The following is a 22,361-nucleotide window of genomic DNA, read 5'->3' as shown; positions in this document are numbered from 1 at the left end:
GCCATAAGGAAAAATAACTAGGAGAGAGAGAGAGAGAGAGAGAGAGAGAGAGAGAGAGAGAGAGAGAGAGAGAGAGATCTAAAACATGGGGGATCACAAAGTAATTCATTGAAAGAAAAGAACTTCTGTGTGATGAGAGCTTTAACAGCTCATAACAACATACCCTTCCTATAAACACTGAGGATAAAAATCAGGGATCCCTAGACATTAGTTTTCTTTTCATGATATGACAAACCCATTCATTTATTTCAAAACAAAAGCAAACAACTAAATTCTTAAATAATTATTAGTATGTTTTACCTTGTAAGGACAAACACATTGTCTTTAAAGGAACGTTCCTCCATTCCATCCAACATTAAAAGCTCTTGGATCTGGGGGTCCTTCTCTGGGATAGTTTATTAAGCATTTTTTAAGCACTCAGTTTATGCTTTAATTCCTGGAGGATGTTATTATAAACTGTGCACATTCAAGCCAAACTTCCCTCCTTTGCAACATGAAAACTAGGGGATATTGAGGTCGTTCTATTGTTTTACCCTGTGGGGGAGAAAATAAATCATCAGGTTCGGTGGCCCTATAATCCCATCACTCAGTAGGCTGAACCAGAAAGATCAGGATTACTGCAAGTTCAAAGCAGGCCTGGGCTGAATATTGAATTCCAGTCCAGCCCATACATAGTAAAACCATGTCTCAAAGAACAAACTAAAAGTGGGGTTTGTCGGGGGGGGGGGGGGGGGAACATGAGATATAACAATACAAGATCTTTACATGATCACAGTAAAGTTATTAACTTTGACAAAGTCATTGAAGGACAGTGCTAGGTAAGGAAGGGTTTATATCAGTTGGACAGTCATCTACAGGGCCCTCCTTCATCCCATAAGCAGTACATCAAAAGATTCTCTTCCTGGCACTTATTGATCACCTAACTGCAGTAATTGAACTAGGCTCTCATCATTCTGTTCCCAACAAAAGTCAAATGTTTCTCGAGATTCCTTTTGTTTCATGGCTGCATTAACATGGGTTCAGGCTGACCCCGCCCCTTGATGATGGTGGCTATGGGAGGATTGTATCTTTGTTACATAAAAACACATGGCTGGGGACCAGCCATCTCTCTCCTAAGTGCTGTTACATTCTGTGGCCCATGGTGTACTTACAAAAGGAAATATTCAATAAATCCTCGTGAGATAATCTTTCAACAGCTACCTTCTCATAATTAATGTCCCACTAGTTGCTATTTCTTTCCACATAGTTTTACTGTCATAAAAATAGGCCTGTCTTTCAATAAGAAAGCAGTAACTTTTAGTGATTTTCCTATACTTTTAAAGAGTGTCTGGTATATACTTCAATACCTCTTAACTATTGATGCTAAATCATTTTATGCAATATTCAATGTTAAAACTCTTTTTGAGCGTTTGTGAAAAGTATAACTTGATATACTCCTTAAGACAGGGCATGTTTGATGTCTGCGTTGTTGTCTTATAAATGGTAAGCCCAAAGATGGGCCCTTTGAATATGTAAAGTTCCCCCTTAAACCACCTTGAATTAGGCAGATTTGCAACATTTTAAACTGGCACTTCATCCCTCTTTCAGCAAGCATCCTCTGCAGATTTAATGATCAGGAACATCCTTCTGATGCATGCTGGGAGATATGGCTGCAGGGTACAGACCACAGCAGACAGTGTGTCAGATGAGGCAGAACTTCTTGTTAGGGGTGAGTATGCTAATAGCTCAGACTGCAGACACGAGCACTATAAATTACCCTACGAAGGGACTGGAATGCATGGACTTGGGGCGCTTCAGCACTGTGCTGTTCACTGTCATTTTCACCATCTCTGTCGTTTTTGCTTAACCTTGTTTTGCCTTTGAGATGATGATGTAGGAAACCTCTCCTTAGGAACAGACAAGAGCTAAAAGCTGTCTCCAGAGCACTTGCAGTAATGAGTGGCTGCTAAGTGGCAAACCAACTTAATCCCAAACTCAAAAGCATAGCTGCTCTGAGACACTTCAGTCACACAGTCAGGGTTGGGGTGTGTGTGTGTGTGTGTGTGTGTGTGTGTGTGTGTGTGTGTGTGTGTGTGTTTGAAAGCTGTATGTATACAAATATGCATATATACATACACATATATACATATCTGTACGCATACAGCTTTCAAATACATGAGTGTATATGTATGTTTTATATATATGTATGTATACATACAGCTTTCAAATAAAAAGCTACCAACTTCAAAAAATCTAGCTTCTAGAACCAAGAAAACTTCACATGTAAGAAGGTATACAATTGTTAAATGACAGGGATTTTTTTTTTCTGAGCCTGAAAATATCAACATACAGCCTGTCTGTGCAAAAATGACAGCTAAGTGTTTTCAACCTACGAGCCACCCCCTAAAAATCTCTGCAACCTTATGAAGTTTTGTCTTATTTCAACTAAGTCCATGTCTTAGCACAAATTGCCTCGTTTTTTGCTCAAAATGAGAAATGTATATCCTAGCATGTCTTTTCCTTCACTTCTTCTTGTCTTCCTCCTTTTTACCACTCTCTTTTCTCTCCTAACTTTCACTCTTTCTTTCCTCATAATTTGGTATTAAGTATAGTTTATCCATAGACAGCTTCCAAAATTCTTGAATTGTGCAAAGCCACAAGTAATGTAACTATAACCCCAGAAAGTAATCGCCAAGGCCCTACCCAGTACGTTTCTCTTTTCCCCAATCTTATAAAGATGTGTGTCACATGCTTCCAGTTCTTGCACAGTCTATGCAACTAAACACTTTTAGTACATAGCAAGAGATGATATTTTTAAATAACTGACCTTTAGCCATTTGAAGTGCTTTTCAATTCTCATTTTAAGAACCGATGTTTGTAAGAATTTCCCATAGTAAATAGAAAGGTGAATGACAACCTCTTAGCTGCCTCTGTCGCCAACTGTTTATTGGTGTGCAGTAGTGCGCCCACCTCTGTTTCCAGTGAGATGATTTTAAAGATCTGTGTCAGTGAGGATAAGCTTAGTCTTGTCGGGTATGCTTGTTTCTCCTTACAAGGCTGTTCTTTCTTGTCTCCAAATTTTGTATCATGAATGGATGCTATATCACCTTATTGTAAAACAAACCTTTTGAAAGTGTTCCCCTTTCAATACATCACATTCCGTGTAGCTGAAAACTTCCTTGTGCCTTCTGAAGGTGCCAGTTTCCCGGAACTGCACACTGTATCCTACAGTCAAAGTGGTAGAAAATTGCTTTCTTCTCCTGCTGTTGTCTTCCTTAGTTATGTGTATTAACTCAGTGCACTTGACTAGTAATTTAGATTGATCCTCCTAAAACTAGGACTTTCCAGATGAATACCACAATTTAGACGCTGATAACAAGAAACCAGGTATTTTTTTTTTCAGGATTCTAAGGGACAAATTTAAGTGGCAAACTGCATATCCTGCTTTGTAAGTAAAATTAAACTCAACAGGGTTCAGAACATAATTCAAGGCCAACGTTTTTATGTTCTGCTCTTTTAGCCTTTGGCTTTATGCCTAGGAGATGATTAAATGCATTAATTTTGGAATTGCACCCAATAGCAATTTCAAACAGGTTGCTAGTGTCTGAATATTTATGTATCAGTGAGCTCAAGCTTTCCCTTGAAGTGAGTTCAATCCAGTCACCAATTTTTGATTATGTACTCTCATTATATTTCAGAAATTAGGGAAAATAATTTGCTTCTCTCTCCCAGCTAGTCTTCGAGAGATATTTAAACTAAACTAAGACTTATGTTTCATCTATCGTCATCGTTTTATGACGAAAATGAAGGACTTCTGGTCATCTGGGGAGCTTTGCAGCTCGAATGTTCCTTGTTTAGTGTTGATCTGTGAGAATGGCTTTACTCTTCATGTCTCCTGCCCTACCCCTCCCTTCTCTGTAAAGGAGGAACACTCTTCCATTCCAGGCAGTAAGGCCAAGGCTGAGCATTCTAGAGTGAGTTTTTCTAAACGCTGTTAAAACTCAAGTGGCAACGTTATTGTTTTATAAGTTAACACAATCCTGATGGGAGCAGTGAAGACCACACCACCATTGATTAGGCCGTTCACTTTTTTCAATGTTGATCACACATTAGGCATACATAAGCTGCAAGGAATATGTTCTTAAGATCATATTCTGATGTTGACATAGGAAAACAATCTCTACTCTCACAGCCTGATGAAAGCTCTTCTTATTGCCTTAGTTGCCATTAAACATGCTCCATAACATTCCTTTGTGCATCTTAACATGTCCTGTGCTGGTACTCTAAGTTGGGTCCAGGTGTGTGGCTCTTTACCCCACTACTCCTTATTTAGATTTGGAATTCTCCAGACTCCAGCTCCCTGCCTTTCTCTCATTTTGTGTTTTAAGAGCTAGCTTTTCTCCAAAACTTAATTTTACTTTTGCTTATAAATTTGGTTGTGACTGTTAGTGCTATTTCCCATTTCCCTTCCACCATTATCATTATCCAAAATTTCAATATTCTATAAATAATTACATGCAACATAAAATCAATCATCTGTTCTTACAGATTTTGATTTCGTATAGCATTAATGGCACCATGTAATCTGCAGAACAACAGAAAACACAGCAATCATGAATATCCTAAAAGAAATTATCATGTTGGAATATAAATATAAACAGAAACTAAAGCTAGGCTCAGACATCTGGAGACCATTTATTTTCTTTACTTCTGAGAAGTGTATAAAAGCAATAGAGAAAGCAAGATCATGCCATGCTGTAGGAACATGTGAAAGATGAACAGCAGTCTATTCTATTAGTCAGGACAGAAACTCATGGGAGGAGACACACTACTTTGAAGGCCCTGACACACTCAGGTAATATGAGAAACAGAAAGAAGTATTCTTTTGTTATTTGATGATTCGAAAGTCAGTTACATATATTTCTCACAGTATATATCAAAGTAGGAAAGTTTCATGGTTTAAATAAGACATGCTTAGCTCAACTACTTTGCTGGGAGCCTCAGCCTGAGTTCCTTTCCTTCTGCTCAGAGGTAGTGGAAACAATTAAGAAAATAATGTTTCATTCAACTTCTGTATTTCTTTTCAACATTTTCTTAATGAAAAATTGTAAGTTGGGAAAGTCTGAGTGAAGCAGGACAGTGTATGTCTATAACCTCAGCACTTACATGGTAGAGCAGAATTAGGAGCTCAAGATCAGATTCAGCTATATAAGACAGTTTCAAAAAAATTAAATACATTGTGAGAATAGTAAAAAAAAGAAAAAAGAAATCGGAAAACTAACCATCTTCTGGGTCCTTCTAATCTCTGAAATCTGTGCAGCATCTTCCAGATGCAGCTAGCATGTGTACATAACTGAATTTGACACCAATGGACCCCCGAACATATTACTTGTTTGGACATATCTGTTTTCAGGCATGTGCCTCTAATCCCACACCATCACTTCTTCCTCCAAGAATTAAACTCACATTCAATTCAATTTCCTTGACTTTTCTTATCAACTCAGTTTGATATATTCTTTCCAATTTTTAAACTTAAATAGTTTAATCTTTCTCAAACTGCCTAGTAATTTCCTTAACAAACTAATGCCCTCAAAACAGTACTAGGCTAATGAGATAAGTCAACAGATACTTATTTATAACTTGTTACGTATTTCTTCCGCTGTCCATTCATCCAAACTGTGGCAGCTGAGGTGTGGTCAGTACTCAGAATGAAAAGATGAAGCTGAGGCCTCGGACATCTACAGGTTCCACTTACACTCCATCTGTGTGACAGATGCTTTTGTGGGAAGCACCACATGAATGCCCTTTGGTAACCTTGGGTCTTGCAAGAGAAGTAGGAGGAACTAAAAAGTACAGCAATGGTCCCAAATGAACAATTTGAGGTACCCAACACAAGGGAGAGATACAGGATGCCTCAGTGAAGGTTATTTAGAACTCCAGAATAGTGATGGTAAGACACCACTGTGAGCACAGGGCTCCGTCAGGCTCAGGGCTCTGGGCAGTGCACATGTTACACACATGTGAAGACAACATCTGTAACAGTTAAATTATGCATCACTCTAGCAAGCCAAAGGGAGGGCATGGGATAGATTATTTAAAAATTAGTTCATAAAGTTAGATACACAGAGCTTCCATATCAGTTTTTTATACTAAAATAATCTGTTATTTTACTACATGAGCCTTATATTTTGAAAGAGTTTGCATATTGGTCTGAAGTGATCATTACAGATATTTCTATCTTATACATTTAAATTTTTTATTCTCTGTGGGGTGCATTTGTGTGTGTGTGTGTGTGTGTGTGTGTGTGTGTGTGTGTGTGTGAACACATGTCGAGGTCAGAGGGCAACTTGTAGGTGTCCCTTCCTTCCTTCCGTCATGTGAGACCCAGGGATTGGACTCAGCTCACCAGGCTTGTTGGCCAGTACCATTACCTACTGATCCATCTCACTAGCTCAATAGTTATACTTTAATTCAAGAAAAAAAAAACATGTTTTCATCATAAGATAGATGATGCTACCAAACAAGATGATTTATTTCCAGACAACTTCAAAGAGAAAACTTCTTAATTAGCTTTAAAACATTATCTATTTATGTATTTTAAGATTATTGAAAATAATGTGACAATTCCAGTTTCTTCTTGAATAAAAAAATAGTTTGATAACCTTTGATTAACCACTATCCACATTTACTCTAAGTTCTATTATTTAGTGAGTCTCAATAGCAAGAGAAAATGTCTGGGAATTTTCTACATTTTTCTCTTGGAAAGATGCCTGCACTGGCACTCCCCAAGCTCCGTGGAAACAGCCTAAGACATTGTCAACTGACTTGGAAATAAATCAGACTTAATGTGCTCTTCACTCCTCACAGGACCACTCTTGGTGTCTACATTGATTTTAAATTAATGCCAATATCTGTGTTTCAGACTGATCTTCTTTAGGAGCAGGTTTCTTTCCTCTTACACTTTTCAGAGAGTTATTTGCTAATCAGCAGAACTTTTAAACTACAAAGTTAACATTTCTTTTGTCAATCAAGTATTTGGCTTCTCTCCACCACTTTTGATTTGGTTTATGGAAGTCACAGTTGACAATGCCAGCAGAGCTGAAATGACTTCAGTAGCTTGCACTCATGGGCATACACACCAGAAAATAAAACTGAACAAATGAAGTACAGTGTTAGTATACAAAGATGAAGAAGTCTGAGTCTCCAGCATGCTGTTCATTTAGCAAATATGGAGTGACTTCTAGAATACAAGCTTTTCCTCTGACCTTGGCATTTCCACCTGCACACAGACCTCCTCAGCTTGCTTGCAGGGAATGTGCCACTGTCCTGAAACATGAACTCTGATTTCTCTATCTCACTTTTAAGAACATTCTAATCATTGTGTTTCACATCATAGATATTCTCAAGCAAAAATTGTATGAGAATCCCATTCCATTCTGCTTTTTATCCCTGTCTTTCCTATACATACATCTTAATATAAACATATCATCACCACATTTATATAAACATGTGAAGATGAATGTTTAATATAAGAAGTTACACTTTAAAGGCTGATTTCATTCCTTATTGACAATGTGCCGAGGCAACGATGGGGTGGTGCTAAGTAAAGGGCTATCTTATCCCATAAAAAGAACTCAGTCTTTTGTGGTAAAAGTCATGGATGTACAGAGAAGAAGCAATGTCCAGAAGGAATAGATATGCACTAAGGGAGAACTTCAGAGATTGTTGTAGATGAGTGAGGCCAATGTTTTGTGCATAGAGTCACAACATGCTACGGCTTCAGTCCCAATGAGAAGAACAAGCAATAGTGAAGATGGTAAAATTGTAAAGGAGGCAGAGACCCAGACAATCAAGGGGACTGAATCTACATGGTATTGCGACCCTCTGACTGTGAAAAATGGCAGAAAGAAAGCAAATGTGAATGTCAGTCTTAGAGTGAAAATGGCCTATGTCTATATTTTGGTTGGACCAAGGGTTAACACCAGGGTGATTTATCATGATCCATCTTCACTTTCAAACTTGACCAAGTATAGATCATAAATTATGTACCTCCAACTAAGAAAATTAATTATGCAATATGGTCACTTTCTATCATATCCATTTAATGTGGTAGATACAAGAGAAGCTCATTGTAAGTAAGGAAGCAACATTTAAGATAAAGATCACTATACAAATATGCAGTAAGCAAACTGTCTTTTGGTCATGGAGAAAGCAACATTGGAGTGGATATGCTAGCCTGAGCACTAACAGCATACTAACGCCAATGGAAAGGAAATCTAGAAGAGGGGATTTGTCATGGAGATTGTGAAAAATCTGTCAAAGACAGAGCTATCAGCAAGAAGACCCAAATAAATCTGGTCATGGAGACAAAGACAGAGAAATTTTCTGGAGGGAGCAACTGGGTGAGAGAGTCAAGGACCAGCCAGACAGGGGCCATTGACCTTCAGATAGGTTAATGATATCTGTGTGAGCATGGGAATCTGGGCTTGAGCCCCAGAACTTAAGTTAAAAAATACAGTTGTGGTAAATCATATGTGTTATCCTTGTGCTCTGGAGGCAGAGACAGGCTGAATCCTTGGACTTACTCCCAGCCAGCATAGTTGAATCAGTGAGTTTCAGGTCAATGAGTAGGTTTGATCTCAAATAAGCAAGGTGGAGAGCACCTGAGGATGACAGCAAAGGCTGACCTCTGGCTTCCAGATGTGTGCACACACATGTGCAAGCAAACTCCCAAAACACTGTACCTGCTATCCCCCACTCCCACCAAGTGAAATAGGGAACAACCTACCCTTGGGTTTAGTAATTTAGAAGTCACTGATGGTCCTGTCAAAAGCAAGTTTGGTGGACTGAAGAGGAAAATAACAAAATTACAGCAGGCAAAGAGAGATAAGCAAGGACTAAAAAGGAAGTATCTTAGAAAAACTGGAGGTTTTAGTCAGACAGATTTGTCACAGCCCTACAAGGTCTTGCTAAAAGAGGTTGGCCAATTTGTTTAATTCAGACCTCACTCATTTTCCATTCATTAATTATGGTTCTTCATCAAATATTTATGAGGCAGGGGCTGAAGACATGGCTCAGTAGGCAAAGGGCTTGTTGTACAAGCATGAGAATTTAATCTGGATGCCCATCACAAAATTAGGTATACTAGTATACAACTATAACCCCAAAACTCAATAGGTTGGAGAAAAGTGGGTCCCTAAAGCTTACTGGCCAGCCCTACTAGCCAAATTGATGAGCTCCAGGTTCAGTGAGAGACCCTATACCAAAATCAAAGAGAGGGAAAGCAACTGCAGAAGATATTTAACATCAACCTCTGGTCTTCACACACACACACACACACACACACACACACACACACACACACACACACAGAAAAAAATTTATAGAGTGCATCGTATGTTAGGTGCTCGGCTGAGAACTAGTGAACAAAGGACATGTTTTTCATCTCTTTGCTACATGTCAAGTCCTGACACATGCATATGACCCTGAGCTCAATTATACTTGGTATAATAAAGTCAGCTCACAGTTAGTAGTGTCTTCCTGTATGCCAGTCATGGCACTAATGAGTTCACGTGAATTATTTGACTTTCTCCACTCACCTTATCCTACAAAAACAATGAGAGAAGTACCAGTTTTAGCTCCAGAATGCAGGTAAGGAAACTAAGGCACAGAAAGACTTAGGAACATGTCGACTCGACTTCCCCCGACACCCCGCCCCAGTGAGGCTAGAACAGTAAGGTGAGTATACAGGGTATGGTCTCACAGCCTTAGCTTTTACTTACTGTTCTGCCCTCTGTAGGCAACAGACACACTGTTTCCACACCCTTCACCACTGTAACCACTAGGCCCACTCAGTCCCTACATAGTATTAGTTTCAGAAATGTTAATATTTAGAAAGGTAGGAAAAGGCAATTAAAGGAAAGATGGGAGAAGAAAGAGTATGGGAAGAGGGTTGCAAAAGAGGATAGAGGGACAAGCTTTACCTGAGAGACAGGATTTTCATCAAGGTCATATGTCAGTGAAAACTTGAAAGATACGTAGTCATTAGCTAAGTGAAGAAAGATGATAGAAATGACCCACTATCCACTTGCAAACACAGCCCATTTCCATTCCCATGGATCTTCTCTATGGTTTATTTCTGAATCCTCTAAAGTGCCTGCTCCTTGAGTACCTGCCCAGGAGACATGATTGATTGCCACCTTCTGTTTTGGACCTTGGCCTGAATAGCCACTGACCATACTGACAAATCTTGCCTTCTGACCCCATCTCTGGTCAACCAACTGAAGTATCAGATTCTAATGGCTGCTTTCTCAGGATACCTTGAAAGGCTTCTAGCAGATGTAATGTCATAAAGGAATCCTTTCCAGATGAGATGTCTCCATGAATGTTAAGCTCCAGTTAATAGTAGATCTCCCTTGGCGCTCTCTTTAAATGTTTGCAATCACCACTCTAGTAAGACAAGAACAAAACCCCCAAGTGCTTTGGAAAAAGTCCACTGCAGTTCCCAAGTTCTTCTAACCACTCTAGTAAGACAAGAACAAAACCCCCAAGTGCTTTGGAAAAAGTCCACTGCAGTTCCCAAGTTCTTCTAACCATTTACTTTCTTTCCTGTCTTCTTGTGGTTCCTAGTACCAAAAGAGCAGAAGCAAAACAGCACAGCGTTTAATACCAGGAAGGATGATCTTGACCAACACACCCTTAGTCAAACCATCCAGAGGACCTTCTGTCTTTTCAATCATCTGTTTGTATGAACTGTTTGTAAAAGTCATCCTCTTCCTCTCATTTCATATGCCTCTACAGACAGAGCTTAACCTAGCTGCTCCTCCTACTTAACACCTAGCCCTTCTGTTTTTCTCAATAAGATTCCTGACTGTCTTTGAGACTTGTCTGAGCAGGTCTTTTGTGTACTGAGTGGGAATGTTTGAAGCCCAGAGTGACATGCTTGTAAGTGTACATGTATTCTACTGCCCAGTTTCAATAACCCATATGTAGTCAGCAAATACCCAGGCTGGAAGAAGTTCTGGATGCCAACCCAGTGGCTGGTCACATCTCCAGAGAAGACTAAGGAACACTGGTAAGTTCACCGGAGTCTCTATTCAAAATTCTTCCTTAGTTTAGCTCATGTGCTCAGATACTGGATTCTTAATTAACTTGCTTTTGGGTAGCATTGTCTTGTGTCTGACTGAATATTCACCGAACAGTACAAAAGCCATGCAGACCTAACAGAGCAAGGAACTGAAGTCACGTGAAAAAACTTAACTGCTGGTTAGATTCGGCCCTCCCAAACACCTGGCAGAGGTAATATCTCTGTCTCACTAAGTAATCTTTAATTTGGAATTACAAAGATGATTAGCTCTCTAATGAGTCAGAGCAAGGGAGGTGATATGGCAGTGAAGAAAAAAAAACAAAAAAAACAAAACCATAACACCAGATGATGTCTGCAAAAGCCAAATAAAATTATACTTATTTTTGGTAAAAGTACTTTAAAGGATTTTTTTTATTCTATTTTAATACTAAAATATAAATTATTGCTCAGTTGTCTCTATAGGTTTACCTATGGTGGGACACCTTGTACAGCCTTGATGCAGGGGGAGGGGCTTTGCTGACTCCCCATGGGAGGACTCACCTTTTCAGAGGAGGAGATGGGGGGAGTGGGCGGGTGGGGGAAAGGCTGGGGAGAGCAGGAGGAAGGATGAGGGGGGATCTGTGGTTGGTATGGAAAATGAATAAAAATTTTCTTACTAAAGAAAAAAAAGAACTGCAAAAGAATAATTATTGCTCAGTGTGAACTAGGAGACATTAACTTGCTACATTACTTGAAGGTTAGCAGTCCTAAGTGCATAGGCCTCTACCTTGTTATTAACTGAGGAGACCTTCACGTTTATAGTTAGGAATTGGTTCTGCTGCCTTCAAACTAAAAGCAATGGAAAAATTAGCACCCAGCTAAAATAAATAAATAGATAGATAGATAGATATAAAAACCCACATAACCTGTCCTTGATTTCAAAGAGAAAACCACTCCTAAATGAGTTAGGGAAGCCTCCGTCTCAGGTTAATTGTTGCCAGAAAACCACTGTGGAGAAAACTCCTGCTGTGTGTGCACCTGACAAAGGAGCCATGGCTGCTTCAGTCCTAGACTCAGCTCAGAGCTTAACTTGAGACATCCCTTGGATCTCAACAGCCTGACCTTGAAATTCCCCAAGTGTTGTAAAATATCTATGATAGGAACCCTTTGACCCTGCTGATACAATATCACATTAGGAAAAGACCCAGACTAAAACTCTTAAATTCTTAAAGTCATCTTCAAGGTTAAGGAGAACCACTGATCTTCATGATATGATCATAATCAGAACAGTGATCTACATTTATTCACCAGGTGATCCTAGCTCATCAGACATTGACTGAAATACCCAGTAGTAGCAGCAGCTTTCCTCTGTAAGCTCAATGATGGTGTGATGGTGCACTCTGAAGGTGGTCAGAGCTGTTGACTGCCTCCTGTCCTCAGGAAAGCACTGCAAGGTCACTTACAAAAGCCCATCAAGGCTGTCTGCAGAGATGGCTCCTTGGTGAAGAGTGTCCGAGGCTCTTCCAAAGGACCCAGGTCTGATTCACAGAACCCACTTCATGCAGCTTATAACAGCCTGTCACTCCAACTCCAGGGGTCTGGCACCCTCATCTCACCTCCACAAGCACCCGCACACACTCGGTAGACATACATACATGCATAGGAATAAAATATTTTTTAAAAAGTTGAAGATAGACTGAGTAAGAGGATTTTAAATGTATAAATAATATTTCAGATAGAGTTAGATGACAGGACAAGGCAACAGGCTAAAAGCTGTAGTTCCTGCAACACAGCCTTCATTTCTGTGTGAATTTTCACTGTTTTCAACCAGAAGTGAATTTTAAATGAGTATCCACATAGAGCATGGGATTGACTTAAATCATACCACGCAATGTTTGTTAAATATAAATACTGATTCCATTGATGTTTACATGAATACATGTATGACTATGCCTCCAACTTAGCAGGCAATCATGATGACATGCATCATTAACCCAGCACTACGGAGGCTAAAGCAGGAGCATTTTGAAATCAAAGCCAGCCTGGCTACTTACTGAGATCCTGTCCCGAAAAGCAAAATAAACAGAAGAGTAGAAAGCCTTCCAAAATACTGTCAAGAACACTAAAAAGTTTTAAAGTCATTGTGAAATAAAGTAATCACATAAACCAGATAGGTTTTAACAATTGAAACTAAGTAGTATGAATGATTTCGAATCCCCAAAAACTATGTCTTAAATTTTAGAACAGTCTAGGTCAAAAGTACAAAATATTGATGGAAGGAAGGCTTTTGCAAATCGCCTAAGTTAATCATCTCTACCCAAGTGTCAGCTTGCTTACCTGTCAGTGTTCTGATTTGGTTATATGTTCATTAATCACAAAAGACTATGGCAGGGAACGAGTCAGGTTTAATTACAGATTTTGTTCAGGAGGTTATTGCTTCCTATAATTATTTCTTTTATGCCAAGTCAAGAAATAAGACTGTTATTAAACTAAACTTCATTTACAATATCTAATCACTCCTGCAAAGGCATTTTATCACCTGATCTGCACGGATCAGTAATCAAAGCTTAGGTGTTTGTCTCAAGACTCGGCTCACAGAATGTTAAGTCAAGCTAATAAGCAGCATCCATCACATCCCCACTGAACAAGGTAGTCCACATTACAGGCTCTGTGCTGTGCATCCATTAAAGGAGACATCTGCTACAAATTAACCAGCTATAGTACTGCTCTATCTAAGTGCTTCTGCAGGAGCCTACCATCAATATCCTTGCTGATGAGTTAGATGGTGGCATCAAAATTTTACCAGGTTTGCCAGCATGTATGACAGAAGTCATCTTTCGATCTGTGCTGAGCCCCGGAAGAAAACTGCATAGTATAGAATCCTATAGTATATAACAAAATACTCACAGACCATGCCATCAGGAAACCACAAAGATGGTGCCTTCTCTACCACAGCTAAGTCTTTACCTGAGGAGAAGAGCACAAGGATAAAGTCCTTGAAAGGATGATAGATTTACTCAAAAATATGAAATTTATGATTCCAGATATGTTTTTGTTAACTTTTGCTTACTTCTTTGAAACATGCCCACAGTTTTCAGCATATAACTTATAGAACATCTTGATTTCCAGAAAAACAATCCTAGCCAAAGTATATTAAACACACATAAACCATTCTTTGCACATTTTTGTTTTGGTTTTCAGATAGCATTTCATGTCTCAGGTTAGCCTCTCACTTGCTATGCGACAGAGGATGATTTTGAACTCATGATTATACAGCTTCCACTTCCAGTGCTAGGATTATGGGTGTGAGCTACCATGCCCACCTTCCCAAACAAAATATACTAGAGAAATCTCCCTACAGTTTAATCTATAATGTTGTCAAAGTTGCAGTCATATTAAAGATACAGTTTATACACATGTTGCCTGACTATGTAATTTGAAATAATAATTCTAAATTATTCTCATGGTATGTTTGTGCAAAATAGATCACAGAGGTATATATAAATTATTCGTAAATGAACAGTGAGATTGGACAAAGTTAAGAGACCATATAGCTATATATTATTATTTATCTGAATCTGCATTACAGAGTCGTAATGAGCAGTGACAGCCCAGCAGCACTAGATTTATAGAAAGCTGTACGGGAACATGGTTCCCTGCATATTTTAGCAGCTCATATGGTATTTTCCTACATGATTTTTAACTCATCTGTTCTCCAAATTTATGTAATACTGGCTTAATGAATGAATTTTCAGAGAGCATCTGGGTTGTTTGAAATTTTAAATAAGCAAGTTCAATATTTTTAATTATTCTTGACAGTGTATACAATAGACCCTGAAATATCTATTTTCCATTTCAGAAAGATCACCTTAACCTTCGATGGATGGACTGCTACTTTTATGTCAGCATATGTAAAAGCTGTGTATGACTCTAATTCATGTAAAACTACATTAAATATTTATGTATACTCCATGGCCTGAAATGGTTGATTAATTTGGTTTTCATCTGAAGTTTGTGATAACTGACAGGAAGTGTTTGTATTTTTTTTTAAAAAAAAAAAAAAGATGCAAAACAACTACAGAACTGAATTTCTAAAAAATGCTGTGGAGCATCTTCAAAGGAGATTAAGTTCCCATCTGCAGATGATAAGGTTCCTGTGGTTCTACCAAACTGACTCAGAGTCACATATTCAAAGTTAAGCTTAGAATAAATGTTGTCGAATTCTAGTTGGTTAACACTAGTGTGGGGGAGGAGGATTTCATCTTTGTTTTCCCTTACAAGTGGCCCTTACCATACTGGAAAGGATTGCAGGAGAGCAGTTAGCAACAGCTCCCTAGAGGCGTCACAGCATGGACACCATATCAACATATGCTGAGCAACAAGGACACTCGTTGAACCATTTGTTAATCATCAAATTAATATTTATTACATGCTCAACAATCCATGTGTTTTAGTAAAATATACAGATCCTCACCCCAAAATAGTTTTCTATATCCTCAGAGGACTTCCTCCCAAGTGTCAGCCCTAAGATTTTCAGTTTCTTACCTCTGACTTTTCTCATATGTAACCCAGTGCCTTCCATGTCACACTCAGAAGAAAATATGAAATCCTTCTTATGTCCTTCAAATCCCTCTGCTTTTGTGCCAGATGACCTTCCCAATGTTATCACCTCTCCTCCCCATCCAACCACAGGAGCCTTCTGCTTGCCCAGCATATCATGCTCATTAACACTTTAAAAATCCACCCATAGGTGGTATCAACTGAAACACTCTTGCTCACACAATTGACAAGGCTGGCTGACTCATCATGTATTACTAAATTTCCTTCTCTACATGATTTTCGTCTGACTGTACATTCCTCATTGCATTTGTTGTGGTCTGAATCTACTTCACTCACTCGCCTATTGACTTCCTTTTCTTATCCAGAAAATAAAGTGGGAAAGAATGGGAACCATTTTATTCTACTGTCTTATCCCCAGAGTTCAGAACACAGGAAATGTTTTCCTGAAATTGCTGGCCAATTACTCAACGTCTAAATGAATGAGTAATGAAGTTCTCTTCCCTAGAGTTTAAATTTGTAAGGTCCAGATAAATAAGAATGGATAGAATATGACAGCAATTGAGCAAATAATTATCATGGGCTTTTAATAATAATAGGTCACCATGTCCTAGAACCTGTCACTAAAGCAGGGACACAAACCGATAAAGTCTCAGGTGTGATGACAAAAAGCCTTCAGTAATTCCATTTGAAGCTTAGCACTCTGTGATGCTCCTAGGATTCCTTTTTCTTTGCTTCCTCCCATCTCTTATACTTTCTCATTCTTTATAGCACATTCTTTCAAGAAATATTGATACAATATTCAAAACCAAGTGCAAATAGTAAAGAATGGTTTCCAGGCTGGCTATATGGATTGTGTAGGAAAGAAATTTAACAAGAAGCAAAGCAAAAGGCTACATGTGCTCTGAGATCGTATGCCCAAGTGAGGAATTCCTGATCTAGCTGCTGGTATGACAGATAGCTAGGACCCAGCATCTTATTATCCTGCCCTCCTTTCAGGTACAAGTTTCCTATGCTGGGCCTGACTTGCCATATATTGACCTAATTCCAGAGACATGATACCTCAGACTATTTAATCTACTGAGCTGAGTGCTTCTCCAAGCTGAGTTTTCCCTTGAGTTTTATTTATGTGACTGGGCACAAGTGATGCCAAACTTAATTCCTATGTGAAAACCCTGACTTCCTTGACCTATCTTATGTCAGCTGTTAAACTCCACCATGGCTGTTTCTCACCACAAGTACGCATTAGTCAGAAAGAACCTCATGAACTGGTAGGAGCCTCTAACATCATTTACTTTTTCACTTAGACTGGATCACAATGATACTCAGCATTGTTGCTATTCCAGATTGATCCCTGGTCACAGTGTTCATAATGGCGGTCCTCAAGCTTCTCAAGTCTCTACAGGCTCCAGACTTCCATCTTACCCTGCTTCCATTTCAGAATCAACAGGGAATTGGATTTCAGTTAAAACTGCATAAAATGGAAAGAAGAATAAAACCCTTCTACCATCCCCTCCCGAATTCTTTTTTGGTGCTACAATTGTTCTTCCAGAGTCTCTAATCATGAAATTTTAGAATGGATGCCTCAGGATCTTATTATTCCTAGTAAATTCTACTGTGTCCAGTCACCTCTGGTCCAGGAACCTTTACTACTTCTCCATTACCAGAGTAATTAAGTACAAATGTGATACTTCAGCAGTCAAGTTCTTCAAGTGCAATCTACTTTTTTATCTCGTTATAGAATCTTGACTCCTTTCTTGACTCATTGATGTCACTTATCCACAGGTTTATGGCTGGAAGAGGCAGATCATGTCCAAGAACCTTGTCCCCACCTGTCTGCTGAGCCTGCTCCTTTCACCAGTGTCAGGGGTGGCATTCATTTTTGCCTCTGTATAGTAATTTCTCCAAATTTTTCAGGGTCTGTTTTTCATTGAGTTCAACAACGAGAAACACATTATAGAGTTAAGAGTTTGTGACATACTTTTGTTTTATCTTTGTTGTAAAAATACATTTTCAATAGTTTGTTGAAATTTGTGGCCATAAAACTACATTGATTATAACATTATCTATTTAGAGAGTCTGACATCTCTATTCAGAATGATATATTTTTAACCCATTTTAATGGCTTCATTGCATTTTGCATTCATTTAAACGGCTGTTTCCTTCTAGTTGGTCAGCTGTTCTGTCTGTTTTCCCAATTGGTTTGTCATTTTTTTCAATTCCAAAATGTTTATTTGCAGTAATTAGATATTTTTGGAGATTCCCTTTTCAGGTTGTTTATGTTAGTATAACCAGTCTTTGAAAAGATGGGGAATGATTCTAGTTTTTGTCCTTCATAAACAAGGGGAGTTCTCAGATATCCTGTATATGAAAAGATGCTCTGCAGCAAGCAATATTAAACCTAATTCCAATTGTTGGCTTAAAAGATATGAAATCTATTGGTTCTGAGGACGGGAGGTTAAAACAGGTTTTTAATTGTCAGATCTAGAGTCTCAGCTTTTTCTGCAAGGACCCAAATTGTTTTCACTTCTCTACATTATCTATTTTGTTAGCCTTCCTGTGAGACTGATTCCTAAGGGTGTCAATTGACTTACAGAGACTAAGAAAAACCAGCCACACTATTCAAGAGGGGTATGTACTGGTCTATCCACATATCTAAGTAAGTCAGTTTAGGACAGGTTTTCACTCCTGAACTGATATCTATCACTATAAATTTCCATGATCTGATAGACTTACCTATGGGTTCCTGAATCTATTAGTACCACTGGCAGATGAGTTTGTTGAGACTGAGCCTAATCAGGACATCTCATGCAATGAGAATGGAGGGAAAGAATACCTTCCCTACCCCACACTGGGACAGGTCAAATAACTATTAGGGATTTAAGCATAAAGTACACTTCATCTCTAAACCCATTCTCCATTGACAGAAACAAAACTTTCTACCTCCTCACTGCCACATCACAACATTTTTAAAAAATCTTTTAAGGTATGCATGGGCTGTTGATGCAGAATCATGTAGAGCACTCAATACAGAGATGGATAATATAGAATTGAAACTGGATAACATCTGCAGATAAAGAATCAGAAGCAAACTGCTGACCTGATTTTGGAAGGCCAAATGCTTAGCTCTTACCTCTACTTTCTGAGGCTGGGTGTTTCATTTGTGAAAGGGTTTATCAGTACAAAATTTACTGATAAAGATTAGAGAGAGGGAGATAAAATTTAGTGTGATGCCTTCTACTTTATAAGTAGGCATGCAATAGCTATTCAGTTAGATTAATAAGGGTGATGATGATGATGATGGTCCATTGTAAAACTATAAGTCTCATGGAAGATACTATAGAATCAGCTGTTGGCAGTACATGTTCTTATTTATTTTTCAAAGTAGTTTTCATATGATTCCTCATATACAGCTGTTGTGTGAGATTTTTTTCTTAGAGACACAACACAGACATTAACTCATCCCAGACAGAAAACTAAGGACAGAACCACCAAAGAAATGATTCAACTAAAGTAACCATTTGGCCAAAGTCCCACTTGGCAAACCAATAAGTTCACAGAGTTTACTTTAGAATAGGGTGAGGGGTTTACTTCTGAGAGCCCTCCTTCCTGGAAAGAATGTTTCAGTCTGGAGAAATTTTCTAGGAAAAAAAGTATGAATTATTTTGTTAGCAAAAATATTGTGAGATTAAGTAATATTGTGTAAGTGAACAAGAAGTAAAAGGCCAACTCATTGCTACCATATCTATTTATTGATTTCAAGGTAGTTTTTAAGGTATTATAATATAATACTCCTGATAAGATCAAAATTGCCACTGTACTATGTAATATCAAGAAACTAATAAATAGCAAGATTCAGAAATTTCCCCAGGTCCCCAAAGCTTTCACAGAAGAAGTTAGGTCCAGTACAGGATCTTTAGGTTCCTTGTCTGACTCAATTTAAGTCATTTTTTTCCTTGAAAGATAGTATATATAGGACTTTCCTAGGCATCTTCTACAAAATGTAAATTCTCAGACTAATTAGAAACCTGGAAATTCCATGGCTTAGGAAAAGCTCAGAAAAATCTATGCTGCTTTTACATAGATACCACAAATTTCACTGTTCATCAAAGTTTTAAACACACTAAATAGCCTCTCTTTTATTGATTAGAAAAATACCATTAGCAGGTGGGTATCTAATTAGCATCATTAAACAAGGATGAAAAAGTGTTGTAATAGGATTTCTATTTTTAAATATATTATATTTAGTCTTTTTTCAGAATACTGCCTCATGGAGTTTTGTAAGGTTTTTTTTTTTTCATATACTGATTGGTCAAAAGTGAAAGTGTTTAAATATTAAGTCAAAAGCAATTCTAAAATTGTTTGCTACTAAATATCATTCATTCATTTATTATAAATGTACATCATAATATACTGTTTTAAGTAGTATCCTAAGCACTGGCAATATAATATAAAAAATATCACATGTGCAATTTCAGTCTCAAAATCCTATGTGTAAACTCCAAAGAGGAAAGCAACCATTAGTGAAATAACCATGATTTTGATTGTTTCTATTTGTGATTTCAGCTCTGAGTGAAAGGTATATAAGAATACAGTGACTTTGCACAGACAGGGTAGTCAGGAAAGCCTTTAAGGAGAGGAAACATAAACAGAGTGTGGATTGTAAAGTCTATGCAGCTTTTAAAAAGGCAGATTGAGGAGAGGCAACAATTTTAAACAGATGAATGGAGTAATATACATGATAGACTAGAAAAAGATATATGGGTCAAGATGATGATGATAGAGAGAAATTAAATAACTATAGATAGATTTTAGATTGATGGATGATCAATTGATTGATTGATATGTAGACTAATTGATGATAAATGATAGACAGATTGATAGATGATAGATAATAGAGGATAGATGATAGATAGCTTGATGATAGATGAATAGAGATGATAGACAGGTGATTGATAGATAAACATAAATAGATGATAGCTGAAGGATGATAGAAAATTGTCCATTACTAGACAGATAGGAATAAATGCTGAGATTTACCAAAATTACTTTTCAAAAATTCACTGTAACTATTAATTTCTCCTTTCTATCTTTGACTACCCCTGCTGAAATGAGCTGGTTACTCTAGTGGGACTGAACACATTAGGATAGGCTCAATTTAATTAGGTGAGTAAATAGTAAACAATCTAAGGCATCCTCCCCTCTTTGTGAGGGACATTAGTGGTAACAAACATCTAATGAAGACTTAAGGAAGGCTCAGCACAGTGCTGCAGGAAGCTGAACTTGGCCAGCCCAGATGTCCACAGCATATCAGGACATACTTTCCTGTATAAGAATAAACATGTTATCAAGGACATGCTTTCTGAGTAAATATATACTCCTTTTCCTTGTTATTGTAAAGGTGAAAAACTCAACAATCACGCATTAACATTCATTAATATGTATTAATATATAGTGTACTACAAAAATCAATAATGTTATTGACTAAATATGATGCTAGACATGATAGCTCACACCTGTGATACTAACTCTGAGGAGGATGAGGCAGGAGGACTCCAGTGAGTTCCAGGCCAGTCTGAGCTACAATAGTGAGTTCCAGATCAATTTGAGATACAGTAATAGTACCAACCAGACACACACACATACACTACACATTCATACAGACATATGTGTATATATATATATGTATATATATTATTGAAAAGTTTTATTATTGTTTATTTTCAGTTGAGTCTATAGAAAGTGGTCCTTTGTAGTGATTGTTCTTTGTAGATGAGTAAGTGACTTGATGAAGATAAAATAAGTTGTCTATAGAGTTCTTGAGTTCATTTATCCATATTACCCTAATACATAGGCAGTAGCTGAGCCTGCTCTTTATTCTGTGTTTGAAGAAAATGTGTAGGACTTCTTTTCTGTGAGCAGTGGCCATACCCACTTCATTTCATCTACAATATAGTTGTGTGTGTTCAGTAGATGTGACTGTCTTCACCCAATATTTACGAAACTGAACATAGAATTAGGGGAAGTGAAAGCATAATTCTAATCTGGAGGATAACATGATGAAAGCATATTATATGTATGAGTGAAAATATAAAAAATAGAAGTATTTGGAATAGTATGACATATTTGTATCAAATTTTCACTTCATATTTCAAAGAATTTAAAAACAAGATCTATTTAATAGTTGGAGTCCCAGAAACTTTAGTCTTTCCTCTTAAAATTTCTTTGTATGGGAAAAAGATCAGGACGGCCCTGCCACATACAAAAAAATGAAGATAAACCTAATTATTTTATTACATAAAAATAATGCTTTACAATGGGATATTTTTGAAACAGGTAGTCTTAGAATCAGGTAGAGTTTGCAATTAGGCAGTTAGAGAGTTCTAGAGAGCTCCTTGGCATAGAGTCAGCTGTCCCCTTGAGGAAGGCTCTTCAGTCAGCTCTGTGAAGCCATGGACAGAAAGCCAACTCTGTAGCCCTCCCCACAGCTTATGTCCAAGACTGGCAGGAGGGTAGGCAAGCCTACCACAGGGAGTCAGTAATCCATCTGACTTCGACCCCAGTGTCACCACCTGACTAACCTGACTGGCTGTTGACTAAAGCTCATCCCTGCCTTCATTCTTGTACACAGCCCTAAGAGAGCAGTAGAACTCTGTTAACATCAGTTTAGGGTGGAAGCAGTAGGAAAATTTTTCCCATTTCAGGTATAACTTGCTGATAAAAAAAATAATCGAATTGAACTGAATGACTGCAGTTTTTT

The 22,361-nt window shown here is 38.0% G+C and overlaps 1 protein-coding gene across 1 annotated transcript in view; it reads left to right on the top strand.

Annotated features, from left to right (window-relative positions):
- The window catches only part of Cntn5 (contactin 5), a 476,649-nt gene that overhangs the window by 380,387 nt on the left and 73,901 nt on the right, over window positions 1-22,361 (top strand). The window contains exon 15 of the mRNA XM_059267217.1: window positions 1,588-1,708. Coding sequence (XP_059123200.1) covers window positions 1,588-1,708 — 121 coding nt within the window. The remainder of the gene's footprint in view (window positions 1-1,587; window positions 1,709-22,361) is intronic.

This window comes from Peromyscus eremicus, chromosome 7 (assembly GCF_949786415.1).
Source record: "Peromyscus eremicus chromosome 7, PerEre_H2_v1, whole genome shotgun sequence".
NCBI lineage: Eukaryota > Metazoa > Chordata > Mammalia > Rodentia > Cricetidae > Peromyscus > Peromyscus eremicus.
This window is presented reverse-complemented; position numbering and strand designations above follow the sequence as displayed.